The sequence below is a fragment of the Haematobia irritans genome, chromosome 5, assembly GCF_050003625.1.
Source record: "Haematobia irritans isolate KBUSLIRL chromosome 5, ASM5000362v1, whole genome shotgun sequence".
Classification (NCBI taxonomy): domain Eukaryota; kingdom Metazoa; phylum Arthropoda; class Insecta; order Diptera; family Muscidae; genus Haematobia; species Haematobia irritans.
The window spans coordinates 94,700,900-94,727,348 of record NC_134401.1 but is presented as its reverse complement, the minus strand read 5'-3'; the positions used below and the strand labels follow the sequence as shown (position 1 = coordinate 94,727,348).

Genomic DNA, 26,449 nt, shown 5'->3' with positions numbered 1-26,449 from the left:
TTTCATGGGTGTTTGAGGCCATATAAATATTAACACCACGTGCCAAATATCCGGAGCCTTTGGTCTTCCCAGAGGCTCCGGAGGTCAAATCTGGGGATCGGTTTATATGGGGACTATATATAATTATGGACCGATGGGGACCAATTTTTGCATAGATATTAGAGACCCTATACTAACACCATGTACCAAATTTCAGGCTGATCGGATGACATTTGCTTCTCTTAAAGGCTCCGCAAGCCAAATCGGGGGATCGGTTTATATGGGGGCTATATATAATTATTGACCGATGTGGGCCAATTTTTGCATAGATGTTAGATACCATATACTAACACCATGTACCAAATTTAAGCCGGATCGGATGAAATTTTCTTCTCTTAGAGGCTCCGCAAGCTAAATCTGGGGATCGGTTTATATGGGGGCTATATATAATTATGGACCGATGTGGACCAATTTTTGCATGGTTGTTAGAGACATTATACAAACACCATGTACCAAATTTCAGCCGGATCGGATGAAATTTGCTTCTCTTAGAGCAATCGCAAGCCAAATTTGGGGGTCCGTTTATATGGGGGCTATACGTAAAAGTGGACCGATATGACCCATTTGCAATACCATCCGACCTACATCAATAACAACTACTTGTGCCAAGTTTCAAGTCGATAGCTTGTTTCGTTCGGAAGTTAGCGTGATTTCAACAGACGGACGGACGGACGGACATGCTCAGGTCGACTCAGAATTTCACCACGACCCAGAATATATATACTTTATGGGGTCTTAGAGCAATATTTCGATGTGTTACAAACGGAATGAGGGTATAAAATGGTGGAGGGTATAAAAAGGCAGATTAAATACTTATGTAATTCAGTTCTTGACCGGTATATATAGTGAAGTATACAAAGAGAGCCGGAATTTATATATAGGGGGTCGCCTTCTATGGAGTCTATATACAATTATGAGCCGATATGTACCAATTTTTGTGTGATTGGGGATCGGCTTATCTGGGGGCTATATGTAACTATAGACTGATATGGACCAAGTTTGGCATGGTTTTAAGCGACCATATACTAACACAATGTACAAAATTTCAACCAAAATGGGGGCTACATATAACACTAGTTTAAATTGAAAATGTACATTTGATGAGAGGTTATGTATTTTGATCTGCTGAATTCGAAAAAAACTGTTATAACAATTTTTATGGAACAGTTTTTGAGATATTCCCTTATTTTTAGTTTTTCGTTTTTTTTTACTAAACAAATTATATCTCGAGTTAGAAATGTCCGATTATATAGTTTCTACTTTTCTGGCGGAAAAGGGTCACTGTAAAACAGGATTTTTATTTGAAAATTTGCTTTTTTGCATCGATATATTTTTAACCACTTAAATTATCCAAATGCAATTACACACGATTATTCGTAATTTCCATACCTTTCATTAAATATCGAGTTAGAATAATCGGACATTTCTAACTCGAGATATAATTTGTTTAGTGAAAAAAGGGCGAAAAACTAAAAATAACGGGATATCTCAAAAACTGGCCTATAAAAATTGTTATAACAGTTTTTTTTTTCGAATTCAGCAGATCAAAATACATAAGAAAACTCACCTCTCATCAAATGTACATTTTCAATGTAAACTAGTCTTATATGTAGCCCCCATTTTGGTTGAATTGGTTGAAATTTTGTACATTGTGCTAGTATATGGTCGCACAGAAAAAAAAGTGTCTTGTAAATTTAAGGACCATTTTGACTTCCACATAGTTCAACAAATTTACTGTAATATAGTTCATTTTTCTTAACCACAACGAAAATTAACTTAGCTAAAGCAAAACTTATAAAAATTCAGTAAATGTTTTTTAGTTCACTAACTACGAAATGGGAAGGATTTTTCCTTAAATAAATTTCCAACACAGTAGTTAATGCATCGTTGATTCTATTATAAAAATACATGGGCAATATAAAAATCTTACTACGAAATGTGGACAATTTACTAAGACAAAATTTTGTATGGAAAACAATTTTTTTTAGTAAAAATTAACTTAACGACATTACCGATTTGTACGATGACTACCTACAGATTATTTCCCTTTTATTATATGTTGGAGTGTTTTTACTCACATTGAAAATTTTAGTTAAAATAGAATAAAAATTATTTAATATAATCCTATAATTTTTATAGATTCTTCATAAATTTGGTATATATTTTACCTTAACTTATAGATAGAATTCCTACTAATCAATAAACGTGCTACTGGAAAATGTGAGTGCATCATGCGAGGGAGTTTTTAGAGACATTTTGTGTATATCTCGTATGATTGTTTGTGTTTGTTATTGCGTCATTTATGCTGTTGTTGGTTGTTTTGATTCTAGACACCCTTCAGTTCTTGGGACTGGTCCCAAACCGGTCGATTCACCTGTCCTTTATAGCCGGTACAGGTCCTTTAACTGGTTAGGTGACCGGTGAAATTAACATGGGGTTGTCATAGAAAGGGTCAATTGACCCCCACATAGATACCTACAAACCAATCCTTTAACCGGTTGTTTTCAACCCACCAATTAACCAGTTCAAATAGACATGTTAGAGAGACAGTTCTAAAAAAACAAATTTTTCCACCAATTTTACTTCTTATTTCTATCAATGTTTTTTTATTTGTCTTATGTTATTTTATCTAATTTTTACAATTTGAAAAACTTTTTCGCTCCGGCCAGGTTTTGAACCTGGGTTTACTGGCAGCATAACAAAACGCCTTAACGCATTCAGCCACAAACGCCATTGGACACCCAGCGTTGAAACGTCAATTTAAATGTTTGTGATATTGGTAGAAAATGAACAAATGTAGGGAAAATATAACTGAAAAAAAATCTAAAAATAGAACTGTCCCTGTTATAGATGCAAAAGGGCCAGAAATGTGTTAATTAACCCTGTGATAGGGACATTTGAACCGGTTAGGGGATGGGTTCATTGTGGTCTAGAGACAAATTCATGAAGTGGCTACCAATTGGCTAAATACAACCAGTCCCATGACCGGTATAAAATTCCAATTGCTTGGAAAAAGGGGTCAATTGGCACCAAAAAAACTGAAGGGCAATGGAATGTTCCTTGTGTGTTGTTGGTATCTTTTGTGGTGAGAGTTGTTTTTTTGCAATAGCAAGATCAGAAAGGGATCGTGTGTGTGTGGAGTTGTTTTTCTTTACGGCAGGTATGTATCCCTTATGACTATTTGTGTCTTTGAGTTTTATTGTTGCATTCAGTTATGTTGATGCATTTATGAAGTGCACACGTGGATTTAATTTTGCAAAATTGTACGTGCGGTATTGGTGTTTATTAATGAAAATACATTTATTTCGAAACATTTTAGAAACTGAGAAGTGAATGATGTGATGTTAGAGGAATCAAAAACGCTTTTTATTGATAAAAAACAAATAACAGATTAAGGAACTGTATATTTCTGTTAATATGTTAGTTTAAAATTAGTGCGGAGTTTAAATTGATTTACATAAAAAATATACAACATGAGTGGTAATAGGATGATTTATTCTACATCTGGATCACAGGTTGAGAAGCAACCATTTTTTTGAATCTATATTTTTTATGTTACAGCAATTCCTACAGGTGAGTACTAAGTTCGAATTTAGCCGCTAAAATTAAAAATAAATCACTAAGCAAAGTATAAAATTATACGCCTTCGATACAAATTTAAATATAACTTGATGGAGAATAGCCCAAATCAAGTTTTTTATAAAGATTATTTTTTATAATGGATTATTAAAGAAAACTTATCATGGAAATTGCAATTTTAGCCGCTAAACTCGAACTTAATATCCACCTTAAATACTAAATGCTATACTGACAAGTGGAAATTATGTCTAATTTTATAATATTTTTTATTTCAAATATATTCTGAGAATAATTTCAATAACGTCCCATTTGTCCATGGATATGATTCCAATAATGTACCTACTGGATGGATTTTTCAATGTGGTAAGTTTTTCTGTAAACGGTATTTTGTCCGTTTTTAATAAAACCAAAATTTCAATTTATTAAAAATTATTTTTTTTCACTTGCAGGTAGACAGGTCTCGTAATGGTAATTTTTTGAATATTCTTACTGTTTAATACTAATTAAGCTGATATCCTTATTGGCTCTAGGAAATACTCTTGAAAACCGTAAGTTAAAGATCAATATGAACGATAGAATTAATTAATTAATAATATTTTTCTTATATTTTGTATAACTTTGCAATTTCAGATGCTTATAAGCCAAATCCGCCCAACAAAAGTTAGCCAAAATCGATGAAATTGGACAATTCAATTGAATATAGCAACTTATGCCACATATATCTTTCATATGGATAGAAAACATGGAAATTTAAATTAATTAGTTTAGTCCTAATAACATAGAATATTACTCTTTTGAATATTACTCTAATAAAAATATTTCCTTTATTGTATATCATAAGCCATAGTTTTGTGTAATATAATAATAATTCTTTGAAATAAAATACTGGTGGTTATAGAAAATTGACTTGTTTTGTACGAAAAATGTCTTAGTTGTATACAGGCTTTTTGTACTTTTGATTCCTCAATTTTTCTACTTTTTTGAAAATTATACCGACAAACAGTTTATTTCAAACCAATTTCTTAATACAGGTTTCCCAAAAAATTGTTAATTTTTCCGGATAGCAGGAATATTTTGAATGAGTTTAACTATATTCTTCCCACAGCATAGTAATAATGAACTAAAATACGATGTAATACATGAACTAATTTATAAGAAAATCATGAACTTATCTAGATGAAAAAAATCTTTGGCGCCAAATCATGGTCATTCTTACTATGAGTTAGTTCATTTTTCATAAAAAATAGTAAACTTTTTTTTCGGTGCGCTTACAACCATGCCAAACTTTGTCCATATCAGTCTATAGTTACATATAGTCCCCAGATAAGCCGATCCCCATTTCCATAAAAAATTTAAAAAAATTTTTCGAATTCAGCAGATCAAAATTAATAAGAAAAGTTGCATCTCATCAAATGTACATGAAAAAATATTTTGTAAACCAGTGTAATTTGGACCGATATGGACTAATTTTTGCAAGGTTGTTAGAGACCATATACTAACACCAAATTTCAACCGGATCGGATGAAATTGTCTTCTCTAAAAGGCTCAGCAAACCAGATGGCCAATTTGCAATACCATCCGACCTGCAAAAATAACAACTACTTGTGCCAACCCTACAGGAAATGGATTAACCACAGAACCGGTACAGGACCAGTCCTCGGTGTGTATGGACCAGTCCCAGTTCTGGTCAAAACGTATGGAAGGGACCGGTCACTTTAACATGGGTTTGTCATTGACGGGGTACATTTACATTTTAGGACGCGTCTTGGACTCATCCCAAAGGACACGTCCTGGGACAATTTAGCAGGGGCACCCCATAGACAGGTCCTCAGGAACCAGTCTCGAACAAACTCTTAGAAATCTGTTTCAATTTGGACCCGAAATGAAAAAAAAACTTTTACAATTTGTCGAAAAATATCTTATTCTGATAATTTTATTTCACTAAATGCTTGATATTAAAATCTTAATTAAAAATGCTAAAAATGCTTGATATTAAAATCTTAATTATATTCAAATCTTAATATCAAGCGAGTGCGGAAATAAATAAATTACGACTATTTAAAAATTGCAACTAACTGGAGCACAGGTACCAGTTCTGTGATAGGTCCGTCAGTGGAAGTTTGCACCAATTTCCCATAGGGAAGTTTGAAGTCGATAGCTTATTTCGTTAGCGTGATTTCAATAGACGGACGGACATGGTATATCGACTCAGAATTTTACCACGACCAAGAATAAATATATACTTTGTGGGGTCTTAGAACAATATTTCGATGTGTTACAAACGGAATGACAAATATTATATACCCGCCATCCTATGGTGGAGTGTATAAAAATCCAAGTGTTATGTAAAAGTTTCTTAATTTCCGATTTCTTAATTTCAAAAAAAATCGTTCAACCAAAGATGCAAAATCCTCAATATAAGTCTTAGCCTGTGTTTCAAGCTAGTTTATCTTTAATCAAAAGATTCAATATCTCAATTTATTTAAACATTATTTTTTTTAAATCAAAAAAATAATGTTTAAATAAATCAAAGAAATAATGTTTAGGGAAATATAGCCTTTCTTCAATGACTTACGACTTCATCGTAGGGACGCAAATTTCAAAGATTAGTGTCTTAAATAAAGCTTTAGCTATTACCTTTTTGGTTTAAACAGGTGAAGCACGTTTCGTGTTTCGATTCACTGTTAAACATCCTCAGTTTCAGATTTTGTCAACATTTTGGTTTTTCAGAAAATTTTATTTATATAGAATATTTTGTCTAAATTTCATTTATACGGAAAACTTTTTTATTTAAAATAAAATCTACCAAAATTCAGAGGAAATTTTACCAAACAAATCTTATTTAGCAAAATTTTATTTCTATAGACAATTTTCTCAAAATTGTATTCTATAGAAAATTTTCTCAAAATTTTATTTTTATCAAAGAATTTGTCAAAATTTTATTTCTATAGAAAATTTTGTCAAAATTTTATTTCTATAGAAAATTTTGTTAAAATTTTATTTCTATAGAAATTTTTTTCAATATTTTATTTTTATAGAAAATTTCTTCAAAATTTTATTTTGATACAAAATTTTCACAATATTTGATTCGTATAGAACATTTTTTTTTAATTTTATTCCTACAGAAAATTTTCTCAACATTTTATTTCTATAGAAAATGTTTTCAAATGATATTCCTCTAGAAATTTTTCTCAAAATTTTATTTCTATAGAAAAATTTTCCCAAAATTTTCTCAAAATTGTATTACTATAGAAAATTTTGTCAAAATTTTTATTTTGTCAAAATTTTTAATTCTATAGAAAATTTTGTCAAAATTTTATTTTGCGTCAAAATTTGTTCACAATTTTATTTCTATAGAAAACTTTCTCAAAATTTTATTTCTATGGAAAATTTTATCAAATTTTTATTTCGATAGAAAGTTTTGTCAAAAATGTATTTCTATGGAAAATTTTATCAAATTTTTATTTCGATAGAAAGATTTGTTGCCAAAATTTTATTTGTATAGAAAATTTTGTCAAAATTTAAATTCCATAGAAAATTTTCACAAAATTTTATTTCTATAGAAAATTTTCACAAAATTTTAAAAAAATTTCACAAAATTCTATCGTATAGAACTTTTTTTTCAAAATTTTATTACTATAGAACATTTTTTCAAAATTTTATTATTATTGAAAATTTTCACAAAATTTTATTTCTATAGAAAATTTTCCCACAAATTTTTTTCCAAAGAGAATTTGTTCAAAATTCCATTTATAGAGAAAATTGAAGTACCTCTTAGTTGGAGAATGTTTTGCAAAATCTATTAAAAAATCAAGAATTCTACAAATCTACCAATCATTAAAAATCTACCATTTTTGCCACAATTCTAACAGGTTTGCTGATAAGTCCCCGGTCTGACACATAGATGGCGTGGCTAGTATTAAATGCATATTATTTTTATATAGTACCAAATGATTCGTGTCAAAATTTGACGTCTGTAAGTCAATTAGTTTGTGAGATAGAGCGTCTTTTATGAAGCAACTTTTGTTATTGTGAAAAAATGGAAAAAAGGAATTTCTTGTTTTGATAAAATACTGTTTTCTGAAGGGAAGGAAACAAAAACTTGGCTTGATAATGAGTTTCCGAACTCTGCCCCAGGTAAATCAACAATAATTGATTGGTATGCAAAATTCAAGCGTGGTGAAATGAGCACGGAGGACGGGGAACGCAGTGGACGCTCGAAAGAGGTGGTTACCGACGAAAACATTAAAAAAATCCACAAAATGATTTTGAATGACCGTAAAATGAAGTTGATCGATATAGCAGAGACCTTAAAGATATCAAAGGAAAGTGTTGGTCATATCATTCATCAATATTTGGATATGCGGAAGCTCTGTGCAAAATGGGTGCCGCGCGAGCTCACATTTGACCAAAAACAACAACGTGTTGATGATTCTGAGCGGTGTTTGCAGCTGTTAACTCGTAATACACCCGAGTTTTTCCGTCGATATGTGGCAATGGATGAAACATGGCTCCATCACTACACTCCTGAGTCCAATCGACAGTCGGCTGAGTGGACAGCGACAGGTTAACCGTCTCCGAAGCGTGGAAAAACTCAAAAGTCCGCTGGCAAAGTAATGGCCTCTGTTTTGGGATGCGCATGGAATAATTTTTATCGATTATCTTGAGAAGGCTAAAACCATCAACAGTGACTATTATATGGCGTTATTGCAGCGTTTGAAGGTCGAAATCGCGGCAAAACATCCCCATATGAAGAAGAAACAAGTATATACGGCCGCAAGTTCGACCAGGCCGAATCTTATGTACCCACCACCATGGATTGCGTAGAAACTTCTACGAAAGACTGTCATCCACTTGGGTTACTTGGGTTGTGGTATCTTAAAACTTCTTAACATCGTTTTCTAAATTGTGATTTAGTCCATACATGGTATATATTAGACAGAAAAGTTATGTATAGTTGTCTATAAATAATTACGAATCGATATGGACTTTTTGTACGTAGAGAGCCAGAATTGAAATATGGTGGTCGCTTATATGGGGGCTATATACAATTATGAACTTGATATGGACCACTTTTTGTGTGATTGGGGATCGATTTATCTGAGGACCATATATAACTATAGACCGATATGGACCTAGTTAGGCATGGTTGTTAACGACCATATACTATCACAATGTACCAAATTTCAAGCAGATCGGATGAATTTTGCTTCTCCAAAAGGCACCGGAGGTCAAATCTGGGGATCGTTTTATATGGGAGCTATATATAATTATGGACTGATAGGAACCAATTCTTGCATGGTTGTTGGATACCATATACTAACATCACGTACCAAATTCCAACCGAATGGGAAGAATTTTGCTCTTCCAAGGGGCTCTGGAGGTCAAATCTGGGGATCAGTTTATATGGGGCCTATATATAATTATGGACCGATATCGACCAATTTTTGCATGGGAGTTTGAGGCCATATATTAACACCACGTACCAAATTTCAACTGAATCAGATGCATTTTGGTCTTCCAAGAGGTTCCGGAGGTCAAATGTGGTGATCGGTTTATATGGGGGCTATATATAATTATGAACCGATGTGGACCAATTTTTGCATGGTTGTTAGAGACCACATACTGACATCACGTACCAAATTTCAGCCGGATCGGATGAAATTTGCTTCTCTTAGAGGCCTCGCAAGCCAAATCGGGGGATCGGTTTATATGGGGGCTATATATAATTATGGACCGATGTGCACCAATTTTTGCATGGTTGTTAGAGACCATATACTAACACTATGTACCAAATTTCAGCCGGATCGGATGAAATTTGCTTCTCTTAGAGGCATCGCAAGCCAAATCGGGGGATCGGTTTATATGGGGGCTATATATAATTATGGACCGATGTCGACCAATTTTTGCACGGTTGTTAGAGACCATATACTAACACCATGTACCAAATTTCAGCCGGATCGGATGAAATTTGCTTCTCTTAGAGGCCTCGCAAGCAAAATCGGGGGATCGGTTTATATGGGGGCTATATATAATTATGAACCGATGTGGACCAATTTTTGCATGGTTGTAAGAGACCATATACTGACACCATGTACCAAATTTCAGCCGGATCGGATGAAATTTGCCTTTCTTAGGGGCCTCGCAAGCCAAATCGGGGGATCGGTTTATATGGGGGCTATATATAATTATGGACCGATATGGACCAATTTTTACATGGTTGTTAGAGACCATATACTAACACCATGTACCAAATTTCAGCCGGATCGGATGAAATTTGCTTCTCTTAGAGGCCTCGCAAGCCAAATTTTGGGTTCCGTTTATATGGGGGCTATACGTAAAAGTGGACCGATATGGCCCATTTGCAATACCATCCGACCTACATCAATAACAACTACTTGTGCCAAGTTTCAAGTCGATAGCTTGTTTCGTTCGGAAGTTAGCGTGATTTCAACAGACGGACGGACGGACGGACATGCTCAGATCGACTCAGAATTTCACCACGACCCAGAATATATATACTTTATGGGGTCTTAGAGCAATATTTCGATGTGTTACAAACGGATTGACAAAGTTAATATACCCCCCATCCTATGGTGGTGGGTATAAAAAGTGTTGTTCCACCGTGCCACAAGTCATTGAGAACGATGGCAAAAATTCATGAATTGGACTTCGAATTGCTTCCCCACCCACCAGATCTGGCCCCAACGACTTTTTCTTGTTCTCAGACCTCAATAGGATGCTCGCAGGGAAAAAACTTGGCTGCAATGAAGAGGTGATCGCCGAAACTGAGGCCTATTTTGAGGCAAAACGGAAGGAGTACTACCATAATGGTATCAAAAAATTGGAAGGTCGTTATAATCGTTGTATCGCTCTTGAAGGGAACTATGTTGAATAATAAAAACGAATTTTGACAATTTTGTGTTTTTCTTCGTTAGACCGGGGACTTATCAGCCAACCTGTTAACTGTGGCAACCTTGATGATAATTCTTAATCTCTAATTTTATTCTTTGTATTTAGAATATACATCTTTGAAATGAGTTTTTCTTTGTATTTAGAATGTACATCTTTGAAATGAGTTTTGCATATAAAGCAGAATTTTCTTAATGAAAAAGCAAACTTTTTCATTTAAATAAACAATCTTTAATGTAACTAATAAGACACTTTGACGATGTTGCATCCTTGGTTAATTTTCTTTTCAAATTAGGAAACTATCAATGACAATATCCTAAAGTGAAAATCTTTGAATTCTATACTGAAAAAATATTGACCTAATATGAAGGATTGAATTTAAATTTTAGAATACACAATTTAGAGACAACATTGCCTTAAAGTAAATAAATACATTTTTGATTTAATGAAATAATCTCTAAATATTGAATCCTTGGATTAAAGATAAAAAAATCTTCAAAAATACGGTAATATTTATTCTGAGGATTTTGCATCTTTGGTTTAAAGTTTTGAAATTAGGAAATCATTATCATCTGTAACAATTTTAATTTTTAAACTGGCATTTATTTGTACATGAATACCTTTTGTGGATATATCGCAAAGAGAGAACGAAAATTTGATAAATGAGATTTTTATCGTAATTTTAAATTTATATTTAAAGCTAGTTGACTTTGTCCTTATTTTTAAGATGCAGAATCTATATATATACTCACTGTAATCAGCCGGGTTATAGGTAATCGGGCAGTTTAATTGAAATTTTTGCAGAAAAGGGACAATACAATCCACTGGTCCTTGATAAATGCACTGTCCAGAGGATATCACAGTCACCCTATCAAACATTTGAAACAATCTAGCCGATGGACAATGTATGGAGCAGATAATTGTACGTCCAGAAGTAGCAAGCCTTTTCAAAAGCGTTATACACTGAGAAGCAGAAAATTCATCAAGCCCCCTAAAATAAAATAAAGAATATATAATAAATCATAAGATGTTTACAAATATACAGTGACAACTCGCAAAAAGTGGAGTACAATTTCAATTTTCGCACGAGGTAGTATATTTTTCCATTTATGATGGGGTCTAATTTTGCAAATGATAGTTAAATAGCAAGTAAGTACATTTTCATTACTTTAACAATGCGTTCAAAATGGTCTAAAATTTAGTTCAACTTTTTCAAAAAATTGATCATTTTTCCCAAAAAAAAAAAAAAACAATTTTTCTAAAGTACTTACGTTGTGGGTTCATCTAGAAATAATACCGATGGATTATCCAACAATTCCATAGCTATACATAAACGTTTTCGTTCGCCACCAGATATATTCGAAATAAAAGTATTGGCTTTATCTCGAAGAAGGAATACCTTCAAATATCCATCTATCACATTCTGACGTTCGGTATCTGTAGTATTGTTTGGCAATTTGAATTTTGAAGCATAGATCATTGTTTCCATCACTGTAAATTGTGGACAAACATAGTCATCCTGCAGTATGTATCGAGATATTTTTCGGAATTCCTTTGTATGTCGTGGCGCACCATTTATACATATTTGACCGGAGGTTAAGTGAATACTGGGGAATAAAAATAAAAGAGGAACTTCGATTATATGACGTTTATACAGTATTTTGCGTACACTGGAAAAATACACACGAAATAGGCTATAGTTAAAATGTATTATGATTTAAAATTATGTTTAGACGTAAACATTTAAAATTTTTGATGTGCATCATTTATGTGCCAGGCACATACTCGTACTAAAACTTATCCACAACAAAATATGTCTCTCAAGTAGAACACCATTTGCTCGCAATTAATTCTCTCACTTTTTATACCCTCCACCATAGGGGGTATATTAACTTTGTCATTCCGTTTGTAACACATCGAACACATATATTCTGGGTCTTGGTGAAATTCTGAGTCGATCTAAGCATGTCCGTCTGTTGAAATCACGCGACTTGGCACAAATAGTTGTTATTGATGTAGGTCGGATGGTATTAAAAATGGGTCATATCGGACCACTTTTACGTATAGCCCCCATATAAACCGAAGCTCAGATTTGGCTTGCGGAGCCTCTTGGAGGAGCAAAATTCATCCGATCCGGTTTAAATTTGGTACATGGTGTTAGTATATGGTCTTTAAAAAACATGCAAAAATTGGTCCACATCGGTTCATAATTATATATAGCCCCCATATAAACCGATCCCCAGATTTGACCTCCGGAGCCTCATGGAAGAGAAATATTCATCCGATTCGGTTGAAATTTGGTACGTGGTGTTAGTATATGGTCTCTAACAACCATGCAGGAATTGATCCATATCGGTACATAGTTATATGTAGCCCCCCATATAAACCTATCCCCAGATTTGACCTCCGGAGCCTCTTGAAAGAGCAAAATTCATCTGATTCAGTTGAAATTTGGTACGTGACGTTAGTATATGGCCTCAAACACCCATGAAAAAATTGGTAGAAATCGGTACATAGTTATATGTAGCCCCCCATATAAACCGATCCCCAGATTTGACCTCCGGAGCCTCTAGAAAGAGCAAAATTCATCTGATTCAGTTGAAATTTGGTACGTGATGTTAGTACAGTAGAATTCGGTTATAGCGACCGCCAAGGGACCGTAATTATACGTCGTTATAACCGAACGTCGTTGTATCCAAATAAGTGTACACAAAATTTTTTTATCATGTATATTCATATTTATTGAGATAGTTTAGAATTGTGGTTTGTTTTCTATTTACAAGAATTTCTTTTAATAATTTACTTTCAATAATTTCAACGGAACTATATAAACTCTCTGATAAATCAGAACCCCCAAATCGTAAATACTTTTTTAATGTGTGCACCGCACTCAAGGTTTCTGTCCTAGTTGGAATTTTGATTGGCTCATCTTCGTCATCTGGTTCATTATCGCTGTGAGTTTCATCATTTTCTTTTGTGTTCTCCACTATTTCGCTCAATGAAGACTTTTCTGATGTCACGACGTTGTCATCGACATTTACGAACTCATCCCAGTCAATATATTCGGCTACTTGTTGCATATTTTTATATGTTTCCGGTAGCAACGAAAGCGGATTATCATCTTCGTCTTCGAAATCTGCATCTGGGTACACACTTTCGGCTGGAAGTAGTCCCGCATGTCGGAAAGAGTTAGTTATTGTTGTTGATTTTACACTTTGCCAAGCTGAGGCCACCATGTCAATTGCATCTAACAAACTATTGGTGCTTTGTGAGTTATTGTCTGCATCGCGAATAATTTTCAGCATAAGTTGTTTGCGATAATTGCTTTTCAAACATCTAAACTAATTTTATTGATGACAAATTTTGAACATTTGGTTTGAATATTTCTTCTTTGTCATTTGCACCTCTGTTTGGGATAGTCGAAAACAAATTCGGTGATTCCCCGCATTATGATTCTTTATTTAGTATTGGCTGACGACAAAAAATGGAATGAAAAAAAAAAATTAGTACACAGAACTTACATCGTCGTTATAACCGAATGTCCATTCCAAATCAGACGTGCAAATTGGTCGTTAAAAGCAGACGGTCGCTAAAACCGGAGTCATTCTAAGCGAATGCTTGCGCATGTACAAACTGTTAAGAACCAAACTTGCTTTGAAAATCCGTCGTTATAAACGGATGGTCGTTATAACCAAGGTCGCAATAAATGAATTCTACTGTATATGGTCTCTAACAACCATGCAGGAATTGGTCCATATCGGTCCATAATTATATATAGCCACCATATAAACCGATCCCCAGATTTGACCTCCGGGGCCTTTTGGGGAAGCAAAATTCTTCCTATCTGATTGAAATTTAGTTCGTGGTGTTAGTATATGGTCTCTAACAACCAAGCATTCCATTCATTCCATTCCATAATTATATATAGCCCCCATATAAACCGATCTAGAGATTTGGTTTTGGACCCTCTTGGAGAAGCAAATTTCATCCGAGTCAGTTGAGATTTGGTACATTGTGCTAGTATATGGCCGTTAACAACCATGCCTAACTAGGTCCATATCGATCTATAGTTATATATAGCCCTCAGATAAATCGATCCCCAATCACACAAAAATTGGTCCATATCAAGTTCATAATTGTATATAGGATCCATATAAGCGACCCACATATTTCAATTCTGGTTCGCTAAGTACCGGGCAAAAGTCCATATAAGTACCGGGCAAAAGTCCATACCTTTCTTGTCTAATATATACCACGTATGGACTATTTCCCAATTTAGAAAACGATATTAAGAAGTTTTAAGATACCTTGCCATCGGTAAGAATTACCACAACCCAAGTAATTCGATTATGGATGACAGTTTTTCGTAGAAGTTTCTACGCAATCCATGGTGGAGGGTACGTAAGATTCGGCCTGGGCGAACTTACGGCCGTATATACTTGTTTTCTGTATTCTCTCTCGCTCTTTGACGTTTCTAAACATATATACATATGTTTATAAGAAATTTCTAAATTTCTAAAAGTTAACGGTTTCCAAGTCCGCCAGTAATCTAAAGCTATATGCCCCTAAAATTCGCTTACGCCTTACACAAAATGCAGGACACTCACACAAGAGGTGTTTAATTGATTCCTTTTCCTCCACGTCATGACAGCTCATGCAATAGTCATTATACTTCGCACCAAAAGTTTTTGCAAATTCGCCTATCTGGCAGCGATCAGGTGTGATATCTGACGTCTTGAGAACACTAGCATATCTAGTATGCGGTTTAAGTTTAATTGGGGCCATATTTCCTTGGTGTCGTTACAAACCTTGCAATTCTCCCATCGAACATTGGCCATCACAACAGCCTTCTCACGCAGTAAGAGATTGCAGAAAGCCAGAGGCATACTAACAGATTCTAGTTCCCCTGGAATATGTAAGGTAGTTACTAACCTTGCTAACTCATCTGCTTCGTAGTTCCCCGGTATGTTCCTATGGCCAGGTGAATATTGTACTGCTCAGCTATGACCAGGTGAATATTGTACTGCTCTCGTTGAGAGATTTGCGGCAGTCGATGGCCGTTTTTGAGTTAAGGCACACAGATTCCAAGGATTTTATTGCAGGTTGACTGTCTGAGTATATGTTAATGCCAATATTTATTGGAACATCTTTTCGCTATTCGAAGTTCCAGATCTTTAGAATATACTCCGAAACCCACTTGTCCATCCAATTTGGAGCCATCAGTGTAGAAATCTATATATCGTTTATTCCTCGGAGTCTGTGTACACCACGCCTCATTGTTGGGGATTAGAGTTTCAAACTTTTTGTCGAGAAGTGGTTTCGCCAGAGTGTAATCCACTACGTTGGGCACATCTGGCATTATTTTGAGGACCGAACTGTGACCGTATATTTTTTCCGACCACAGCGATAACTCGCGCAACCGCACAGCCGTTGTTGCAGCTGACTGTTTGGCCAAAATGTCTAAAGGCAATAGATGCATCATGGCATTAAGGCAATCTGAACCTGACATTAGGGAAATCTGTTCCACGCCATACGCTGAACTTTATCTAAACCTGCCGGTTGCTGAAGTGCCGGCCACCAGACTACAACACCATATAGCATTATAGGTCTAACCACTGCCGTGCCAATGCACAATTTTCGGTTATAGTCCCCACTTATTTCTTATTGCCTTTTTGCACGAGTACAAAGGATTTCAATTAAGGATTTACGCATGCAAAGGAGATCCTTTGCCATTCCGTTTGTAACACAACGAAGTATTGGTGTCAGACCCTAAAAAGTACGTATATTTTGGATCGTGGTGAAATTTGAAGTCGATGCAGCGATGTCCGTCCGTCCATCTGTTTAAATTACACTAAATTGATTTGCACAGGTAGCTATTGATCATAGATCCCATGGTATTGCAACTGGACCGTATTAGATTTCTTTTCCCCATATAAACTGTTCCCCAGATTTTACTTCGTGATTTGCTTGGAGGAGCAAATTTCATACGATCCGGTTGAAATTTGGTATGTGCTGTTAGTAGATATCCTCTATCAACCGTGGAAAAATTGGTACATAATTATAAACTGATCCCCACTTTTGGTTTCCTTGCTTCCTTGCAAAATGTCATCCGATCCGAAATTGACCCTCTAATTATATATTGGTTTATAATAATATATACACTCGTCTATATAAACTGATCAATGACAAAAGTGGCTTATATAGATAGCCAGCAAAAACATTTGGAAGTTGTTCTAAAGTCACAACTTCAAAAACACTTCCAAAACTGTCCTCCCAAAGATGTTTTTCAGTTCTTCTACGCAATTTTTATACCCTCCATCATAGGATGGGGGTATATTAACTTTGTCATTCCGTTTGTAACACATCGAAATATTGCTCTAAGACCCCATAAAGTATATATATTCTGGGTCGTGGTGAAATTCTGAGTCGATCTAAGCATGTCCGTCCGTCCGTCCGTCCGTCCGTCCGTCTGTTGAAATCACGCTAACTTCCGAACGAAACAAGCTATCGACTTGAAACTTGGCACAAGTAGTTGTTATCGATGTAGGTCGGATGGTATTGAAAATGGGCCATATCGGTCCACTTTTACGTATAGCCCCCATATAAAGGGACCCTCAGATTTGGCTTGTGGAGCCTCTAACAGAAGCATATTTCATCCGATCCGGCTGAAATTTGGTACATGGTGTTGGTATATGGTCTCTAACAACCATGCAAAAATTGGTCCACATGGGTCCATAATTATATATAGCCCCCATATAAACCGATCCCCAGATTTGGCTTGCGGAGCCTAAAAGAGAAGCAAATTTCATCCGATCCGGCTGAAATTTGGTACATGGTGTTAGTATATGGTCTCTAACAACCATGCCAAAATTGGTCCACATCGGTCCATAATTATATATAGCCCCCATATAAACCGATCCTCAGATTTGGCTTGCGGAGCCTCAAAGAGAAGAAAATTTCATCCGATCCGGCTGAAATTTGGTACATGATGTTGGTATATGGTCTCTAACAACCATGCAAAAATTGGTCCACATCGGTCCATAATTATATATAGCCCCCATATAAACCGATCCCCAGATTTGGCTTGCGGAGCCTCAAAGAGAAGAAAATTTCATCCGATCCGCCTGAAATTCGGTACATGATGTTAGTATATGGTCTCTAACAACCATGCAAAAATTGGTCCACATCGGTCCATAATTATATATAGACCCCATATAAACCGATCTCCAGATTTGGCTTGCGAAGCCTCAAAGAGAAGCAAATTGCATCCGATCCGGCTGAGATTTGGTACATGGTGTTGGTATATGGTCTTTAATAACCGTGCAAAAATTGGTCCACATCGGTCCATAATTATATATAGCGCCCATATAAACCGATCCCCAGATTTGGGTTCCGGAGCCTCAAAGAGGAGCAAATTTCATCCGATCCGCCTGAAATTTGGTACATGATATTGGTATATGGTCTCTAACAACCATGCAAAAATTGGTCCACATCGGTTCATAATTATATATAGCCCCCATATAAACCGATCCCCAGATTTGGCTTGCGAAGTCTCCAAGAGAAGCAAATTTCATCCAATCCGGTTGTAATTTGGAACATGGTGTTAGTATATGATCTTTAACAAGCGTGCCAGAATTGGTTCATATCGGTCCATAATTATATATAGCCCCCATATAAAACGTTCTCCAGATTTGACCTCCGGAGCCTCTTGGAGGAGCAAAATTCATCCGATCCGGTTCAAATTAGGAACGTGGTCTTAGTATATGGTCGCTAACAACCATACCAAAATTGGTCCAATCACACAAAAATTGGTCCATATCGGTTCATAATCATGGTTGCCACTAGAGCCAAAAATAGTCTACCAAAATTTTATTTCTATAGAAAATTTTGTCCAAATTTTCTTTCTATAGAAAATTTTGTCAAAATTTTCTTTCTATAGAAAATTTTGTCAAAATTTTATTTCTATAGAAAATTTTGTGAAAATTATATTTATATAGAAAATTTTGTTGAAATTTTATTTCTGTAGAAAATTTTGTCAAAATTTTATGTCTAATTTGTCAAACTGAATTATATACGTATTGGATCGATCTTTTTATACCCTCCATCATAGGATGGGGGTATATTAACTTTGTCATTCCGTTTGTAACACATCGAAATATTGCTCTAAGACCCCATAAAGTATATATATTCTGGGTCGTGGTGAAATTCTGAGTCGATCTAAGCATGTCCGTCCGTCCGTCCGTCCGTCTGTTGAAATCACGCTAACTTCCGAACGAAACAAGCTATCGACTTGAAACTTGGCACAAGTAGTTGTTATCGATGTAGGTCGGATGGTATTGAAAATGGGCCATATCGGTCCACTTTTACGTATAGCCCCCATATAAAGGGACCCTCAGATTTGGCTTGTGGTGCTTCTAGCAGAAGCATATTTCATCCGATCCGGCTGAAATTTGGTATATGGTGTTGGTATATGGTCTCTAACAACCATGCAAAAATTGGTCCACATCGGTCCATAATTATATATAGCCCCCATATAAACCGATCCCCAGATTTGGCTTGCGGAGCCTAAAAGAGAAGCAAATTTCATCCGATCCGGCTGAAATTTGGTACATGGTGTTGGTATATGGTCTCTAACAACCATGCTAAAATTGGTCCACATCGGTCCATCATTATATATAGCCCCCATATAAACCGATCCCCAGATTTGGCTTGCGGAGCCTAAAAGGGAAGCAAATTTCATCTGATCCGGCTGAAATTTGGTACAAGGTGTTGGCATATGGTCACTAACAACCATGCAAAAATTGGTCCACATCGGTCCATAATTATATATAGCCCCCATATAAACCGATCCCCAGATTTGGCTTGCGAAGCCTAAAAGAGAAGCAAATTGCATCCGATCCGGCTGAAATTTGGTACATGGTATTGGTATATAGTCTCTAACAACCGTGCAAAAATTGGTCCACATCGGTCCATAATTATATATAGCGCCCATATAAAGCGATCCCCAGATTTGGGTTGCGGAGCCTCAAAGAGAAGCAAATTTCATCCGATCCGCCTGAAATTTGGTACATGATATTGGTATATGGTCTCTAACAACCATGCAAATATTGGTCCACATCGGTTCATAATTATATATTGCCCCCATATAAACCGATCCCCAGATTTGGCTTGCGAAGTCTCCAAGAGAAGCAAATTTCATCCGATCCGCCTGAAATTTGGTACATGATATTGGTATATGGTCTCTAACAACCATGCAAATATTGGTCCACATCGGTTCATAATTATATATTGCCCCCATATAAACCGATCCCCAGATTTGGCTTGCGAAGTCTCCAAGAGAAGCAAATTTCATCCAATCCGGTTGTAATTTGGAACATGGTGTTAGTATATGATCTTTAACAACCGTGCCACAATTGGTCCATAACGGTCCATAATTATATATAGGCCCCATATAAAACGTTCTCCAGATTTGACCTCCGGAGCCTCTTGGAGGAGCAAAATTCATCCGATCCGGTTCAAATTAGGAACGTGGTGTTAGTATATGGTCGCTAAGGACCATACCAAAATTTGTCCAATCACACAAAAATTGGTCCATATCGGTTCATAATCATGGTGTCCACTAGAGCCAAAAATAATCTACAAAAATTTTATTTCTATAGAAAATTTTGTCAAAATTTTATTTCTATAGAAAATTTTGTCAAAATTTTATTTCTAGAGAAAATTTTGTTAAAATTTTATTCCGTTCATAATAAAATTTTCATCATTGCCAAAATTTTATTTCTATAGAAAATTTTGTCAAATTTTTATTTCTATAGAAAATTTTGTTCAAATTTTATTCGGTTCATAATCATGGTTGCCACTTGAGCCAAAAATAATCTACCAAGATTTTATTTCTATAGAAAATTTTGTCAAAAGTTTATTTCTATAGAAAATTTTGTTAAAATTTTATTTCTGTAGAAAATTTTGTCAAAATTTTATGTCTACTTTGTCAGACTGAATTATATACGTATTGGATCGATCTTCTTTCATTTAATATATACCTCGTATGGACTTACATACAATTTAGAAGATGGTGTTAGGAGGTTTTAAGATACCTTGCCATCGGCAAGCGTTACCGCAACTTAAGTAATTCGATTGTGGAATGCAGTGTTTAGAAGAAGTTTCTACGCAATCCATGATGGAGGGTACATAAGCTTCGGCCTGGCCGAACTTACGGCCGTATATACTTGTTTATAACTCATTTTTTTCGTATTTATACCCTTCACCACTACTGTGTGGGGTCGTTTAGAATTAAATTTTAAGTCGATTTAGCAATGTCCGTCTGTCTGTCTGTTGATGTATTTTTGTGTGCAACGTCCAGCTCGCAGTCCGATCGTCCTCAAATTTGTTTTACTCCAATTTACAACAAATTTTGCAGAGTAGCATTAATATTCTAAACATGCACTGAAAAAAATATTGTCGTGAGGTCAAAGATTTCATGCCTTTAAAATACAAATGCCAATTTTGTTTGGCATAGAAGACGCATTTCTCAAATATAAAGTTTTTTTCCTTGTCCAAAAGTCGATAAACTTTTCAATGAAGTCCTATTGTCCTTATAATTAAGTGATTTCACTTAAAAATGGGTATCATAACATGAAAGAAAAAATGTTTGGGCTAAGGTCAACTTGACTTTAATAATTCAGAAAAATTCTTTATATTTAATGAAATTGTCTTTAAATTAGTTGTCTTTTTGCATCTTGACTACAAAGCAAAAAATCATTTAAATATAGGACATGTTTTTCAACACTTTATTTTAAAGAAGTTTTTTACTTGAAACATAGCATAATTTCTATTGGAAGTCGAATCTTAATTTGGAAAATAAAGTTGTCGTTAACTCGTTTTTAAGGGCTTTGATAGCATATGAAGAAAAAAAGCTGAACAAGTATATACGGCCGTAAGTTCGGCCAGGCCGAAGCTTATGTACCCTCCATCATGGATTGCGTAGAAACTTCATCTAAACACTGCCATCCACAATCGAATTACTTAAGTTGCGGTAACGCTTGCCGATGGCAAGGTATCTTAAATCCTCCTAACACCATCTTCTAAATTGTATGTAAGCCCATACGTGGTATATATTAAATCAATAAAGATCGATCCAATTCGTATATAATTCAGTTTGACAAAGTAGACATAAAATTTTGACAAAATTTTCTACAGAAATAAAATTTTAACAAAATTTTCTATAGAAATAAAATTTTCACAAAATTTTCTATAGAAATAAAAATTTTGACAAAATTTTCTACAGAAATAAAATTTTAACAAAATTTTCTATAGAAATAAACTTTTGACAAAATTTTCTATAGAAATAAAATCTTGGTAGATTATTTTTGGCTCGAGTGGCAACCATGATTATGAACCGAATAAAATTTGAACAAAATTTTCTATAGAAATAAAATTTTGACAAAATTTTCTATAGAAATAAAATTTTGACAACGATGAAAATTTTATTATGAACCGAATAAAATTTTAACAAAATTTTCTCTAGAAATAAAATTTTGACAAAATTTTCTATAGAAATAAAATTTTGGTAGGTTATTTTTGGCTCTAGTGGCAACCATGATTATGAACCGATATGGACCAATTTTTGTGTGATTGGACCAATTTTGGTATGGTTGTTAGCGACCATATACTAACACCACGTTCCTAATTTGAACCGGATCGGATGAATTTTGCTCCTCCAAGAGGCTCCGGAGGTCAAATCTGGAGAATGTTTTATATGGGGGCTATATATAATTATGGACCGATATGGACCAATTCTGGCACGGTTGTTAAAGATCATATACTAACACCATGTTCCAAATTACAACCGGATTGGATGAAATTTGCTCCTCTTTGAGGCTTCGCAAGCCAACACTGGAGATCGGTTTATATGGGGTATATATATAATTATGGACCGATGTGGACCAATTTTTGCATGGTTGTTAGAGACCATATACCAACACCATGTACCAAATTTCAGCCGGATCGGATGAAATATGCTTCTCTTAGAGGCTCCACAAGCCAAATCTGGGGATCGGTTTATATGGGGGCTATATATAATTAAGGACCGATATGGACCAATTTTTGCATGGTTGTTAGAGACCATATACCAACATCATGTACCAAATTTCAGCCGGATCGGATGAAATATGCTTCTCTTAGAGGCTCCACAAGCCAAATCTGGGGATCGGTTTATATGGGAGCTATATATAATTAAGGACCGATGTGGACCAATTTTGCATGGTTGTTAGAGACCATATACTTACACCATGTACCAAATTTCAGCCGGATCGGATGAAATTTGCTTCTCTTTTAGGCTCCGCAAGCCAAATCTGGGGATCGGTTTATATGGGGGCTATATATAATTATGGACCGATGTGGACCAATTTTTGCATGGTTGTTAGAGACCATATACCAACACCATGTACCAAATTTCAGCCGGATCGGATGAAATATGCTTCTGTTAGAGGCTCCACAAGCCAAATCTGAGGGTCCCTTTATATGGGGGCTATACGTAAAAGTGGACCGATATGGCCCATTTTCAATACCATCCGACCTACATCGATAACAACTACTTGTGCCAAGTTTCAAGTCGATAGCTTGTTTCGTTCGGAAGTTAGCGTGATTTCAACAGACGGACGAACGGACATGCTTAGATCGACTCAGAATTTCACCACGACCCAGAATATATATACTTTATAGGGTCTTAGAGCAATATTTCGATGTGTTAGAAACGGAATGACAAAGTTAATATACCCCCATCCTATGATGGAGGGTATAAAAAGCGAAAAATAAAAATTTGATTCCTAGAAGCAAGTACACAAAACCCAAAATTTAAAAGAGAATTGTGTCTTAAAAGTATCCTTACTTGTATTCTTCGCTTCTTTGGCTCGGAATCAATACCAACATTTTAAAGTAAAGACAAAATCTTTGGAACAGGGCATGCTTTTTTTCAGTGTGCGTGCCAAATTTAGTCAAAATCGGTTCAGATTTAGCTCCCATATATATCTTTCGCCTCTTATGCATTTATATGGTACCAGAGACCAGAATTGCATATTCATTTGCTTAAAATTTTGCACAAGGACTGATGGTAAGGTCAAATATGCCAAATTTGGTTGAAATCGGTTTAGATTTAGATATATTTATATATTTCTTACGACCGATATAAATTCGTATGACCACGAGAAGCCAAAATTGCATTCCGATTCACTTGAAATTTTGCACTGATAGTAAAATTAACCTTCTAGCAATATATGCCAAATTTGGTTTAAATCGGCTAATATCTAGACATAGCACCCATACATATTGGAGAAATATGGTAGAATATTTCATATTGTATATCCATTTTCAACGGGACTCTATTCCAATTGATTTGAAATTTTATACAGAGAATATATTTAAAAATAACAGGTTGCTGATAAGTCCCCGGTCTGATGGCGTCGCTAGTATTAAATGCATATTATTTTTATATAGTACCAACCTTCAAATGATTCGTGTCAAAATTTGACGTCTGTAAGTCAATTAGTTTGTGAGATAGAGCGTCTTTTGTGAAGCAACTTTTGTTATTGTGAAAAAAATGGAAAAAAGGAATTTCGTGTTTTGATAAAATACTGTTTTCTGAAGGGGGAAAAAATACGGTGGAAGCAAACACTTGGCTTGATAATGAGTTTCCGGACTCCACCCCAGGGAAATCAACAATAATTGATTGGTATGCAAAATTTAAGTGTGGTGAAATGAGCACGTTACCGACGAAAATATCAAAAAAATCCACAAAATGATTTTGAATGACCGTAAAATGAAGTTGATCGAGATAGCAGAGGCCTTAAAGATATCAAAGGAACGTGTTGGTCATATCATTTATCAATATTTGGATATGCGGAAGCTCTGTGCAAAATGGTGGCCGCGCGAGCTCACATTTTCTGAGTGGTGTTTGCAGCTGTTAACTCGTAATACACCCGAGTTTTTCCGTCGATATGTGACAATGGATGAAACATGGCTCCATCACTACACTCCTGAGTACAATCTACAGTCGGCTTAGTGGACAGCGACCGGTGAAGCGTCTCCGAAGCATGGAAAGACTCCAAAATCCGCTGGCAAAGTAATGACCTCTGTTTTTTGGGATGCGCATGGAATAATTTTTTGAGAAGGGGAAAATCATCAAAAGTGACTATTATATGGCGTTATTGGAGCGTTTGAAGGTCGAAATCGCGGCAAAACGGCCCCATATGAAGAAGAAAAAAGACAACGCACCGTGCCACAAGTCATTGCAAATGATGGCAAAAATTCATGAATTGGGCTTCGAATTGCTTCCCCACCCACCGTATTCTACAGATCTGGCTCCCAGCGACTTTTTCTTGTTCTCAGACCTCAAAAGGATGCTCGCAGGGAAAAAATTTGGCTGCAATGAAAAGGTGATCGCCGAAACTGAGGCCTATTTTGAGGCAAAACCGAAGGAGTACTACCAAAATGGTATCAAAAAATCGGAAGGTCGTTATAATCGTTGTATCGCTCTTTAAGGGAACTATGTTGAATAATAAAAACGAATTTTGACAAAAAATGTGTTTTTCTTTGTTAGACCGGGGACTTATCAGCCAACCTGTTATATAGAAATGTTAATTGGTACAAATTATGTCGAGAAAAGTGCTAAATCCATTCTGGCAAAAATTACGAATTTATCAAAATATTTGAGGTAAGACATTTCAAGCGTAAGCGTAACAATGCACAAAAAATCACATTATTATTATAGTACTTGTAATTATCCTATGTAAAGCAAACAGGTTATTAATCCCAACCCATTTTCAAGTGATATGTCATTAACCCTATTTCAAAGATAATTAATTTCAATATAAACAATAAAAAAATAAATTTATCGTAGAAAACAAAAAAAAATGAATTGGATTAAAAAAAAACGAAAGCAAATTTGTAAATTATAAAGATACTGTAATTTCCAAATCATACATACCGATAGTCAGCTAAAATATTTAGAAGAGTTGATTTTCCAGATCCGGATGGACCCAATATCGCTGATAATTCACCGGCTCGAAATTCACCGCTAATTCCTCTCAAAATATTTTTTGAAACTGCAAAATAAAAAAATGCATACATTATTTTAAATAAAAAATAAATATATATTATTAAGTAAAGGTAAGATATCTTTTTTATTTAGGAGATAATAAAAGTTTCTGTATTTATTTTTAATTAATTTTTTCCCAGGAAAAATTACAAAAACTGGTAATGTTTCTCTTAACGACACATTACATCTATTGACATATTGAGAAGTAAGTCCGTGTGGCGGTTTTGATATAGCCCCCATAAAAACAGGCCTCCCGATTTGGAGTCTTGAGCATCTAGGCACTGCAAATTTTATCCGATTTGCATGAAATTTAAAATAAAGAGGTACTTTAGGTCCATAAATAGGTGTGCAAAATATGGCGTCTATCGGTCCATGTTTCGGGCATAGCCTTCTCCTTATAGACCTATCTCCCGATTTGAATTCTAGGTAGAGGTGTGCACGTGACACGAAAATTTTCGTGATTCACGCGTGAATCGTAAGTCACGCTGATGGCAATGGCGTGAGTGTGAGTCACGAAAAAATATCTACGTGAGTAACGAATTTCGCAAAAAAATCGCTCACGAAAATAATTTCGTTTTCGAACATAAACGCTTAAGAGTTGAATTCATCAACAATTTTAGTGACACCTAGGATGTTAAGAGTTTAATAACGCTATCAATTTTAATCATGCTCATATTTTCAGACACGCCCCTCTGGTAAATTGCCCATACAATTATTCGTGAGTCACAACATTATTCATGAGTCACTGTGCGGGAGCAGGATTTTTCCGTCTAGGGCATCTAGCCACCGCAATTTTTTTCACCAATGTGGTATCACAATGGACTGATT

The 26,449-nt window shown here is 35.2% G+C and overlaps 1 protein-coding gene and 1 long non-coding RNA gene across 2 annotated transcripts in view; one reads left to right on the top strand and one right to left on the bottom strand.

Annotated features, from left to right (window-relative positions):
- Positions 1-26,449, bottom strand: part of LOC142239331 (ATP-binding cassette sub-family G member 1-like) — a 51,490-nt gene that overhangs the window by 21,043 nt on the left and 3,998 nt on the right. The window contains exons 2-4 of the mRNA XM_075311116.1: positions 25,511-25,628; positions 11,802-12,137; positions 11,283-11,521 (exon numbers count right to left, since the gene is read on the bottom strand). Of these exons, the coding sequence (XP_075167231.1) occupies positions 11,283-11,521; positions 11,802-12,137; positions 25,511-25,628 (693 nt within the window). The remainder of the gene's footprint in view (positions 1-11,282; positions 11,522-11,801; positions 12,138-25,510; positions 25,629-26,449) is intronic.
- LOC142239332 (uncharacterized) lies at positions 3,678-4,404 on the top strand. Its single transcript, XR_012722995.1, has 3 exons — positions 3,678-3,981; positions 4,068-4,166; positions 4,249-4,404. It is a non-coding gene; the product is annotated as an uncharacterized LOC142239332 (long non-coding RNA).